This window comes from Mirounga angustirostris, unplaced genomic scaffold (genome assembly GCF_029215605.1).
Source record: "Mirounga angustirostris isolate CCGP_5_RB_7025 unplaced genomic scaffold, mMirAng1.0.hap1 SCAF_1, whole genome shotgun sequence".
NCBI lineage: Eukaryota > Metazoa > Chordata > Mammalia > Carnivora > Phocidae > Mirounga > Mirounga angustirostris.
In genome coordinates, this window is record NW_026991709.1 from 180,039,559 (window position 1) to 180,052,262 (window position 12,704).

General features: G+C 37.0%; 1 protein-coding gene across 2 annotated transcripts in view; it reads left to right on the forward strand.

Annotated features, from left to right (window-relative positions):
* The first annotated feature begins 1,323 nt into the window (after positions 1-1,323).
* TMF1 (TATA element modulatory factor 1) overlaps positions 1,324-12,704 on the forward strand; it is a 32,134-nt gene continuing 20,753 nt past the window's right edge. Inside the window, exons 1-5 of one of the 2 annotated variants that reach the window (XM_064593799.1) lie at positions 1,324-2,309; positions 5,582-6,774; positions 8,455-8,558; positions 9,609-9,735; positions 12,025-12,130. In XM_064593799.1, coding sequence (XP_064449869.1) covers positions 2,168-2,309; positions 5,582-6,774; positions 8,455-8,558; positions 9,609-9,735; positions 12,025-12,130 — 1,672 coding nt within the window. In that variant the 5' untranslated portion in view covers positions 1,324-2,167. The remainder of the gene's footprint in view (positions 2,310-5,581; positions 6,775-8,454; positions 8,559-9,608; positions 9,736-12,024; positions 12,131-12,704) is intronic. The other variant, XM_045861993.3, reaches the window with a different exon arrangement.

The window sequence follows — 12,704 nt, forward strand, 5'->3', positions numbered from 1 at the left end:
AATTAATACTTTTACCACAATAAATATCTCCTGATTTAATTTGCTCCAAACATAATAATGTAATGAAGTGGAATCTTATTAAAGTCTCTTAAAATGCCTTTTTCCCACTAAAAAAATAAGCCTTAAAAGAAAATTTTAGTGTAAGTTTTGAAAAATTAGTTTTAGTATCTCAGTGTGGGAACATGCATTATGTATTTCAGTTTTTTACTTAGATGGCAATTTTCTACTCAAAAACCTTGTGATTACATGTCACTGGGTTAAATTTTTATTTATTATTCTTTCTAGCTCCAAACTGACAAATAATTTGTTTCATTATAAAGTCATATGAGATACATAGATATGCTTTATTTAAAGTTACAGATTCAGTTTAAATTTTTTAATATGAAGCAACTAACATTTAGCACCTCCTTTATACAGGTGCTCTAATAATTCTCAAGGTGATAATATCTCCATCTGAGAGTTAAAAGGTTTTAGAAAGTTTAATCAGGGGCGCTGGGGTGGTCCAGTCGGTTGAGGGACCAAATTCTCGATTTCGGCTCAGTTCATGAACTCGGGGTTCTGGGATTGAGCCCCGTGTCTGGTTCCGTGCTCAGTGGGGAGTCTGCTTGAGGATTCTCTCTCTCTTCTCCTTCTGCCCCTCCCCCTGCTCTCTCTCTCTAAAACAAATAAATCTTAAAAACAAAAAAGTTTGCATCATTTACCCGAAACTGTACAATTAGAAATCTTGGAACAGGGGTTCCAAGCCCAATCTGCCCCAACCTCCTCCGCAGTCTACTTATTTAAGCTGTAAACAGCTTAATACTTCATGGGTAATCTACTACTTGTGTAGATTACTAAATATTAAGAGTATCAACATGCAAATTTTTACTGGTTAGATGAAATTATTGGAAGGTTATATAACTTCTCAAGGGTAGAATTTAAATCTGATTTTGTTTTAAAGAAAAATAATTATTTTATGGCATAGTTGCTTACATTTAGGTAAAGTACTCAAATATAGGGGACAGGCAGGGAATGCAAATACAGCAGGGAAGTATAGTAAGAGGTTTAATAAGATTAGTGGGGTTTGTGGCAAATTGGAGTGAAAATTATTTGTCCAAAGGGGCAACGACCTCAGCTAACTGTTCCATGTTGGTATCCATATATTTCAAAATCATCTGGAAATCTGCATTTTTGTATGGAATCCGATTTTAAATGTTGACAGAATTTTGCGTTTAAGTTATGGAGTCCAAATCCCATAGCTACTGACCAGATTAGGAAGGCCAGCAATTTTTTTCAAATAGCGAAATGTTTGAAGAGTGAACGCAGAAAAAGTCGTATTTCAAATAATGTGCACAACACACATTAATAGATTCATAGTTTTAGTGTTTCTCAGGTTTGTTTTGACTGGGGCCAAGAGTGGCCCTGCATTGTGAAGAGGTTGTGCCTTCCGTACCCACGTTCGAACCTTCTGCAACAGCTTGCAGAAGACGCCTTTTTACCTACGTCATCAGGAGGACTGGATCAGGCCTTTTACACAGCGTGCAGTCTCCTTAGGCAAACCCAAACCCAGGGTTCCACCGTAAGGCCACGTTAACACAGGACTGATCAAATATTTGAGGCAAGCTGCTACTAGGCGAGAGCCAAACTTCCTCTGCAATTCTTGCTGGCTAGGCGCTAGCTTTTAGTACGTGAGCGATCTTCTAGGAAGGAACTCACGTGAGAACTAGCTTTCCTACCCAGACGACTCTACCTCTGCTCGTAGCCACAGAGCTTCTCTGGCGGCCAGGAATTTGCGCGCTGTGCCTGGAATCAGCATCCACAGCAACAGTTCCGCGTTCTTCGTAACTAACGACACGCTTCGGGCCCCGGATGTGACGTCAACGTTCCTCCGGTTCTTCCGTCTATTGACGGAACTCTGGGCTCCCGGGTTTGGTGGTTGTGTACGTGGAAGAAGCCAGCTCATGCGCAGTCCGCGCCTTTGGGCTCAGCTGTGCGGTCAGGGCTGAGGGTAACATCCCGGGCTCGGGGGAGACCGTCGGGGGCATGGCCAGCCGCTGACAGGGCCCGCCGAGCGAGGAAGGGGGCGAGGCCGCTCCGGTGCACCCTTCCCCGGGCCTGAGGCCGGTCGGCCTGGCCCTCGGTCTTCCCGCTTGGTGCTGTCGCCGCGGCCGCCGGCTCAGGAGGGGAGATGAGTTGGTTCAACGCCTCCCAGCTCTCCAGCTTCGCGAAGCAGGCCCTGTCCCAGGCCCAGAAGTCCATCGACAGGGTCCTGGATATCCAGGAAGAAGAGCCGAGCGCCTGGGCCGAGACCATTCCGTACGGAGAGCCGGGTAAGGGAGAGAGGAGCGGGGTCCCGGGGGTCCCTGTGCTCGCGGAGGCAAACAGGTGAAGAGGTGTAGACAGGGATCCTTACCCGCTGACAGAGTTCTGAGCAAGTTGTGTCTCCCCAGCCCGTCCACGTTTCTCTAAGTGGGTTTTCGCGGTTTTCCTAGGAAATCCCAGCCCCGGGGTCCTCTGGGCCCGTAGCCCGGGTGCGGGTCTTGCCGGCCTCGGAAAACCCGGTCGCGATTTGTCGGGTTTTGGCCCCGCCCTCCCTAGTCGTAGCTCGGAGCGCGAGCATGCAGAAACTGGAATTGCTGCGGGCTCCGGACACTTTTTGGGAGACAGCGTCTGAAGTCCATTGACGGGGACGGGAGGAACAGTCCCTAACACTTAATGAGCACTCCGTGCTTGGGAGCGCGGAATGTGCTTTTTTGTGGCTTTCTCATCTTCCAGACAGCTCCTCCAGTTAGGTTCGTTAGAGTCCGTGTGGCCGAGAAAGGCTGTAACTAACTTCCTCTAGGCTACACAGCAGGTGAGGGGCAGAATATGGTGGAGGTATCACCCGTGGAAGCCGGCGCAGGAGTTTTGGGTTTCATCACATTGTATTTCCAAAGAGCTGCCTTTGGCTCCCTTTGTCAGATTTCTTAAGCTGAATCTTTCAGGGATCTTCATTTGCTTTGGCTTTAAGTCTAAGGAACAGTTCAGCGTTTTTGGTGTGAGGGGTAAAAATTTGCATTGGGGTGGGGGTGGGGCCTCTGAACCTCTGTGAAAAAAGAATAAGTGTTGACTAAATTTTTCCGATTTGTTTTTAATTTTAAATCTTTGAAAAGTCAGGACCTAAGTTGGAGGTACCTCATTTTCAGATATTTTTGGCCTATGTCTGTATGTCATGATCTTACTACCTTATACAAGATGCTATATGACCTTGTTGGAGTAGCTCAACTTCTTTTTTCACAGATACCCCACATTTTGAATCACTAAACTTTAGAAGAGACAGAATATAAACTTAAAAGGATACTCATTTTATGAAATCTGGGGCTTGAATCTTCTATGATGTAGGAAAGATGTGAGGGTTCAAAGCCCACGGCCAAGAAAGAATTCTTGGTGGTTTTATTCAAGCATGGGGACAGGACCCATGGAGCTGCACTGGGGTCATGAGGAGTGCCCATTTTATACGTTTTTTATACTTTCAAGTGGGGCTAGCTATTGTTAGGAAAAAGTCATTTATTACTGTTGAGTAAAAACTCAGTCATGAAACTCTTCGATGTAGATCGGTGGATCATATCCTTGGAAGGATGATTGCCAACATGTATCTTGGGGATAGAGATAAGGGAGGTTTCCAAAGGAATTTTTATATGTTAAAGTAGACTTACAGGATCCTGCGGGGTCGGGCTAAGATTTCCTTTTGTCCTTAGCAAAGTATTAACATTGAGGCAACTGAGTTCCTAAAGGAATGTCACTCTGCCTATTTCAAGGACTTGTCAATGGGCTGCAAGTAGTAAGGAAATTTAATAATTTTTCTTTTGCCTTTGTTTCCCATATCAGTCTATATGATTCATTTTTCAAAATAGGTTATCCAGAATAGATTCAGATTTAGTGAAATGCTGTTGAATATTTATTGATCACCTATGTTTTACATTGCCTTACTCAAAGATGACCACTGGATATCAGATGACCCCCCCCGGAATTTGTATAAAACATTCTTCAAGAGGCAAATTTAACTTCTGTCATTCTTCAAGATGACCTACTAACTTAAACTAATTAGCACACTTAAGCTTGCTTGCTCATTTGCATCTTTACTTCTGGTTTTCTCCTTTTTTTCATTGTTTTCATATACTGAACCAATGGGTATAAAACTGTGTCCCCAAATTGAAGTTTCCTACAAACTTCTGAAGTCATATTATAGGATAGACTTTAATTTAGGACATAATAGTGTTTAGGAGCTTTTCAGTGTTTGTTCTCTCCCCACCATCCTCTAATTGTGCAGAATTTGTGATAATTCTGCTCAGCCACTTTTGAATTTAGAAAAAGAAGGTTTTTTTAGAAGAAATGCTTTAAATATTTTAGTAAATATGTCATTTTTTGTTTATCATTGGGATTTTTAGTAGCATGTATTTCTGTGACTGAATTATCTTTTTTTACCCAGAAGATAGTTATTTTCTTCTTAGTGTTTTTAAAAAGGCCTAGTGTGAACTACCATCTATTTATAAATATATATATATATATATACTTCTTAAAAAAATGCACATCTTTGAAAGTCGTATGATTTTTTTTTTTAGGTTTTATTTTATTATTTATTATTTTTTTAAAATAGGCTCCACGCTGGGCATGGAGCCCAATGTGGGGCTGGAACTCAGGCCCGTGAGATCAAGAGTTGGAAGCTTAACCGACTGAGCCACCAAGGCACCCCTTTTAGATTTTATTTATAAGTAATCTTTACACCCAGTGTGGGGCTCGAATCCCCAACCCTGAGACTAAGGTACATGCTCCACTGACTGAGCCAGCCCGCTGCCCCTGAAATTCATGAGACCTTCTAAATTCCTCCTAAATTTGGAATTTAGGAAGGGAACAAAACTTTCTCATAGAGTGGGTTTGGAGAGTGACACTTGGAGAATGAGCTTGTCATTAAGTAGATAAAAAATGAATTTGTTTTCTGGAAGGTACTGTTCCCATCAGTTTACTTTGATCTTTGGAAAAGAACATTTGTCATCAGTATGTTGGGTTTAGTTTTTGAGTGTTACCCTCTGTCCAACTCATAACCATGTTTTATTACTGATATTAGAAGAATAAAATTAATATGAAACTAACTGAATTGAAGGTAGGGTCAGTTTGCTGTGATTACTCATGCATGACCTGTAAGTGAGGATACTGCCTGTTGTTGTGAGATGCATCACGTGTGTCTTAGACTTAGCATGAGTTATATAACATATACTGGTACTCTCTTAATTTGTTGTTTAATGGAATAACATACTTGCTTCTGGTAGGCCAGGCCCATTTTGGTCTCTGGTCTTTACTCCTGGTTCCTTTAGGGCAGATCCATACCAGTTTTCCTCTTTAAGGCCCAAAGTTCAACAATGAACTAATTAATTATACAGTAAGCAGGATCTTAACAGGTCCAAATTACAGGTTATAGTCCATAAGTTTCCTTTTTTAAAACTTTATATTGACTTATATATAATGATTGTAATATTAATGTAAAATACATATAACTTATTCTCTTCTCTTTTAATAATATATATATTATTTATTATTATTATTTATTTATTTTTTTTGGTCAAAGGAATAAGTACCCCTGTCAGTGGAGGATGGGATTCTTCAACCTGGGGGTTAAAGTCAAACACTGAACCTCAGAGTCAGCCAGTAGCCTCTCCTAAAGCAATTACAAAGCCAGTTCGGAGAACTGTGGTAGATGAATCTGAAAATTTCTTCAGTGCCTTTCTCTCTCCAACGGATGTCCAGACCATTCAGAAGAGTCCAGTGGTATCAAAACCACCAGCTAAATCACAACGACCAGAAGAAGAAGTGAAAAGCGCTTTACAGGAATCCTTGCACACTGGACTGTCAAGAACACCTGAAACAACTGAGTCAAAAGTAGAAGACTCTACTCCATGTGTACCAGGGGAAACTCTCGCTGTAGATACTCTGTCACCTAAAACTGAGGGCAAGCATGAAGAAACTGTTAATAAAGAACCTGATACGAAGGTGTCAACTGTGCGTTTGAAAGTGTCTGAAAGTGTAATTAATGTGAAAACAACTAGAGAAAACATATCTAATATATCTACGGCAGACACAAAGGACATGGCTTTGGAACCTAAGGAACAAAAACATGAAGACCGACAGAGTAATACACCTTCTCCTCCTGTTAGTACCTTCTCGTCCGGTACTTCTACCACCAGTGACATTGAAGTTTTAGATCATGAAAGTGTAATAAGTGAGAGCTCAGCAAGTTCGAGACAAGAGACTACAGATTCCAAATCAAGTCTTCACTTGATGCAGACATCTTTCCAGCTTCTCTCAGCATCTGCTTGTCCTGAATATAATCGTTTAGATGATTTCCAAAAACTCACCGAGAGTTGCTGCTCTTCTGATGCTTTTGAAAGAATAGACTCATTTAGTGTACAGTCATTGGATAGCCGTAGTGTAAGTGAAATCAATTCAGATGATGAACTGTCAGGCAAGGGATATGCTTTAGTACCTATTATAGTTAATCCTTCAACTTCAAAAACTAAAATAAATGAATCTGTTGAAGGAAAGTCTGAAGAAGTGAATGAAACATTAATTGTACCCACAGAGGAAACAGAACTGGAAGAAAGTGGACGAAGTGCAACACCTGTTAATTGTGAACAGCCTGATATTTTGGTTTCTGTTACACCAATAAATGAAGGACATACTGCCTTAGACAAGGTGGCTGAGCAGTGCGAAGCTGCTGAAAGTAAGCCAGAAGCACATTCTGAGAAGGAAGATGTTTGCAAGGTAACTCTAGAAACCAGAAGGGGATTTGGGAATATGCTTTCCAGAGATTAAATCCTTGTTTATTTTCTTTTCATTGTTTATTTTTAGCATTCAGTATTGTTTAATGATTAGTACTGATTAAAAAAGACAGGCATTTTGACATTTAAGTGTGGCATTAAGGATTTTAAAATTGATTTATTGATGCTAAATTATTTGAAATTTCTCTGAGACAACTATGATAACATAAATGGATATTTCAGTATAACTAAACAAAAAAGTTTCCATCTTGCGCCATTACTGTTGAGTCCTTTCACCTTACAATTCTTGTATGCTGTGCTCATTAATTAGTCATTTTGCAAAGGATTGTCTTAAGGTAACATATATCTTCAAATCCTTTGTAGGTAAAGGTGCTGAAATGAATTTAAATACATGGTTTTTTTTTACATCAAAAAATTTTCGCCTGTTCACATTATTTGTAGCAGATCTTAAATGAAAAATGTAGTCTTTAATTAATTATTGATGTGTTTCTGTTGTTGTTAATTACTTGTTTTCTCTTTTATGTTATTTTGATGTTTCCCTGATAGCTATCTTACATGAATAAGAATGGGAAATGTCAAAGGAACAATGGTATTGCTTAGGAATGACAAATTGCTTCTACCTAATACATATAAAAGGAAAGTGGTGTAAATTCTTTAACATTAAGTCACAGTTTTGGTTTTTCCTATGATTTTTAGATATAGAAATTGAGTTGGATTTGGCATCTTTAATAGACTCCTCTGAGATATAGGATGTCTTGAAGAAATGTCCTGTAAGTGCCATGTATTGAATTATTTAATGTAAAAAAAAGTGCCAGATTCTGTTACCTAGGTTTAATATTATTCACAAACGAAATGCCATGCGCTAGCTCTAATAGCAGTTTGAATTCCTGAAACCAACACTATTTAGTATCAGTAAGATATTTTTGAGCTACTTTCAGAAGGTAAGTGATTTCTAAATTAACCTAGACCTCAATCAGGTAAGACTTTTTTTTTTAGTGCGTAAAAGCATCATTCCTCCCCTCATAGACAAGTTTATCATTACTTCAGCAAGACCTAAGGAGTAAGATATTCTAACCATTCCTTTTTGTTTAGCTTTATACTGATATATTCTGGAGATTTTAAAGTTACATGCCTATAGATTTTCTAAAATTGCTTTTATTTTTTAAATGCAAAGTATCATACTAAAAAAGTTACACATTACATATTTGAATTAAAGAATAAAATCGAATAACAGACACTTGTATATTTGCTACCCAGCTAAGATACAGAATACTACTAGAGGCTTTAAAGCCCTACGTAACCAACTTATCTCTTCTTGTCTTGCTTTAACAAACTTGTAAATATTCTTGTATATGTATGCAAGAGTTTTCTCCTCTAAAGTATATCTAAAAGAATTTTCTACGTTAAAGGGTGTGTAGATCTTCAACTAGATGTTGTCTAATTGTTTTCCAAAGTGGTTTACTAATTTATACTCCTACCGGCTATGTATGAGTTCTTGTTGTTCTGAATTCACTGTGTTCTCGGTATTGTTTTAAATTCCTTTCATGAGATAATGCTGTTTTATTTATTAGAGTGATTAGTTTACCTTTACAACTCATCAACTGCATGTAGAAATGGTTTTTTAAGGTTAAATGCATGACTTTTGTGTATTCTCCTTATTCAGAGACTTGAATTTCTGAATGAGAAACTGGATAAAAGGGAGGCTCAGTTATTATCTCTTAGTAAAGAAAAAGCACTTCTAGAAGAAGCCTATGATAATCTGAAAGAGTAAGTATTTTACAAATGTGAATAATTTTGTATGTTTTGTAGAAGCCCAAATACTTGGTTATTATTTAAGAATGTTTTTTAAACTAAAATGTTTGAAATTTAACTTGTGTATAATTATTGAAAGTGGAATAGTGGGACATCCGGGTGGCTCAGTCAGTTAAGTGTCTGCCTTGGCTCAGATCATGATTCCAGGGTCCTGGGATCAAGTCCCACATCGGGCTTCTTGCTCACCCGGGAGGCTGTTTCTCCCCCTGCCTGCTGCTATTCTTGCTTGTTCTCTCTCCTTCTCTCTGACAAATAAATAAATAAAATCTTAAAAAAAGAAAGAAAGAAAGAAGATGGAATAGTTTTTCAATTCTCACTGTAGAGATTTCTTTTCTCCTTAAATTATCTTTACCATATTACCTTTGGCATTGAAGAGAGGTATTTTGCAAAAAAAACCCAAAAAACCATTTTCCCTTTCAGTATAAGAGATTTAAAATGTGTATTTAAAGAAAACTATGATATTTAAAAAGACACTGAATATTTGTTTGCTTTAAGGAGGTGATTAGTAAAATAGATTGAAAAATGAAAAATTTTGTTTACCATTATCTTACTTTTACACATCAAATATTGGTGACATTTTCATTTTCTTTCTTTTTTTTTTTTTAAGATTTTATTTATTTATTTGACAGAGAGAGAGACAGCGAGAGAGGGAACACAAGCAGGGAGAGTGGGAGAAGGAGAAGCAGGCTTCCCGCAGAGCAGGGAGCCCGATGTGGGGCTCGATCCCAGGACCCTGGGATCATGATCTGAGCCGAAGGCAGACGCTTAACGACTGAGCCACCCGGGCGCCCTGACATTTTCATTTTCTAATGGGTTTTCATTTAGGTGCTTTAAAATAAATTAAGCAGGTAATTTTTCTCTTAAAAGTTAACAGGCCTAAAACTAAACTGTTTTAGTAAGGTATATGTTGAAGACAATGTTATTTTCCTTTTGCAAACTGCACTCATCTTGTTACCTTAGGAATATGTAAACAAGTATCTCTGTCTCTGTTGTTTTTTAATTTAGTGAAATGTTTAGAGTGAAAGAAGAAAGCAGCAGCATTTCTTCTTTGAAAGATGAATTTACTCAAAGAATTGCAGAAGCAGAAAAGAAAGTTCAGCTAGCCTGCAAAGAGAGAGATGCTGCTAAAAAGGTAATGAAAGTTAAAAATAATATTAATTAAATTCTATACAGACATGGATTTTTGAGGGATGCATTCATAATATTTTGGTATGGAAAAAAAGAAGTAAGATTAAAGGATACCATATAGTATATTAACACTTAAATTGTAGATTTTTTAGTATCTTCAGACTTACAGATTTTTGATACTAGAAGAATCTTAAGCTAGTATTTGTATAATTTATCTATAAGTCCTTGCAAGATACATAGCTAGGATCATTAGAATAATTTTTATAAATGATAATTTCATTAAAATAAATAACAATTAAATCTAAAAGGCACTGTGTAAATTAAAAAAATATATCCTTACTCTCATTTGTTACTGTCTAACTATTTCAAACATATATGTTCTTCTTCAAGTCAAAGTAATTTTAAAATAAAAAAATTGTAAGGGTTAGTGACTCTTGTGAGGCATAATATTGATTTATTCTAATATAGGATTTCTCCTCAGCACTATTCACATTTTGGGCTGGATAATTTTATGTTGTATGAGACTTTTCTGTGCATTGTAGGGTGTTTACCAGCATCCAGGCCTGTACCTACAAGACACCAGTGTCACCCTCACCTCCTCCTCTCCCAGTGCACGTCCATCACCCCCTTCCATGAGTTAAGATAATTGAAAATGTTGGCAGACTTTGCCAAATGTCCTCTTGAGAGCATAGTCACTCTTGGTTGGGAACCATTGTTCTAATTCTTAAAATTTGTAGCAGTTGGCTATTTCAGAAGTTGGTAACCAGCTAAGGTTAGTAATTATTTCTTCTATCCCAACTGTTAGTAATAACTTTTCTCATCATTTGCCCTTCTCAGTTAAGTTGCTTTCCTTCTTCTTGACCAGTGTTAATATTTATATTTTTTTCTTTGTATACTCTTACAGAAGAGAAATAAGTCATAGACTTCCTTCTGCTTAGGTTGCTTTAATTAGCTAGCTCATTTCAGATACTGACAAAAACCTGAGACTACGTAACCAACTTATCTCTTCTTGTCCCTATAGTATTCCATCTAGACCAGTCTAATTGAGAAATTAGATTTAAAAAAAAAAAAAAAGAAAAAAAAATGTCAACTAATTAAAAAAAAAAAATTAGATTTTAAGTAATGCTTGTTTCCTGTAATGTACTTTGAATTGTAGATCTAAAATAGACCCAAACCATTGACTATAGGTGGGAAAAGCTTGGGCTCTAAGTTTTAACAGATTTTTTGTGTACTGATATATATAAACCCCCTACTTAGGATCTGTAGGAAATTCAAGGTGAATTGAATTACCTTAAGTAAAGAGTTTGCTTATCTAATGATGGAAAACAGATAATGTCAACACCTATGTAGTACTAGGCAGAATAAAATAAGTTACAGATAAAGATGAATAAGCGTTTGGAATGGTATCACAGAGGATGAATTCTGACCAGGGGAATTGAGGAAAGTTTCATGGAAGGCAGGATAGTCTTATTGGGCCTTGATGGATGAATCAAGGAAACAGCTGGAAAATGCACAGCTGTGTTGTGGATGGTACAGAGCATGGGCTTTGTGGACTCATAAACCTGGTTTCAAATTAAACTCTACCACTTAATAGCTCTCTGACCTTCAAACTTTATTCAGTCTTGCTGTGTCTTAGTTTTCTTATTTGTGTAGTTGAATAAAGGACCTCCTTCATAGGATTGTTGTGAGGATAAAATGATAATAGATACAAAGCATGGTTTAATACCTAATGCTAGTTGTTTTTAGCTGTTGTTTGGTTTCAGGTCATTGGTTAAAACCTAATTTTAAATCATAGAACACTTTTCACATCTCCATTTGTGGTTTTAAGAGATAAACTGTCTTGACATGTTCTTGCTGAATTTCTGCTTTATTAAAGTAAATTGAACCTTATATAATTATGTTTTCCCTCATTTTACAATGCACTAGCAAGTGCAAGTTTTAGATGAGGAAAAGAAATACAGTGAAAAATGGAGACATATGTTATTCTAAATATAATGTTTAACCTGAAAATATGTGTATAGAGATACTCAAGAAAGGTATTGAAAGTTAACTTATTCTCATTTGCATTTCCATATTAAAACCTGTTTATATCTGAATTCAGGTTTTCTATGTTGTTTCAAAGCTGTTTACATAGTTAACTGAGGTAATAAACTCAATTTAACAGAATAAAACTTACAGAACTTTATCGAGAATTTCATTATTGATGACTTCTTTGAATATGGAAAAAATCGAAAAATATGCTGAGAGTGAAAGTAATTCTTTATGGTATTCACATTCCTTTTTTTTTTATTAGGAAATTAAAAGTATAAAGGAAGAACTTGCTACTAGATTAAATAGTAGTGAGACTTCAGACCTTTTGAAAGAGAAAGAAGAGCAGATCCGAGGGTTAATGGAAGAAGGTGCGTAAAGTATTTAGTTAACTATGAAAAATACCATAACAGGAGAAATGCTTGCCACATGATTAGCTGCTACTTCCCAATAAAAAATAATTGGAAGCAAGAAAGATTTGTGCTTAAACCTCAGAAATGGTAGGTGACAATTTATGGAAGAATGGGGAGCAATATGTATAGAGGCAGAGATGCATGTATGTAGCCTTTTGTTTCTAGGGAGGTAAAAAAAAAATAACTTGCTGAAAAATAAATGTTTGTGCTTTCATAAAAAAGCTTTTTAACAGGTTTTAGAGCCTGTCATGTAACCCAAGATATTTGAAGGTTATAATCCTGGAATTTATATAGTATCTGAATCTCTAGCGTGGGTACTATGTGGTATCATCATATGGTTTGGTCGACTGATAGTGAACTTTTCATTATATTCTTGTTTTAATTTTTCAGTTATTTAGCCCTCTATGAAAAAGACTTAAAATTAGCAAGATTATAGAAATTAAATATCCTTCATGAGATAAATTATAAATAGACACTGGATTAATTTCTTTATACATAAGGAGAGAAGGTAGTTTTGGAAAAGGTGATTAAA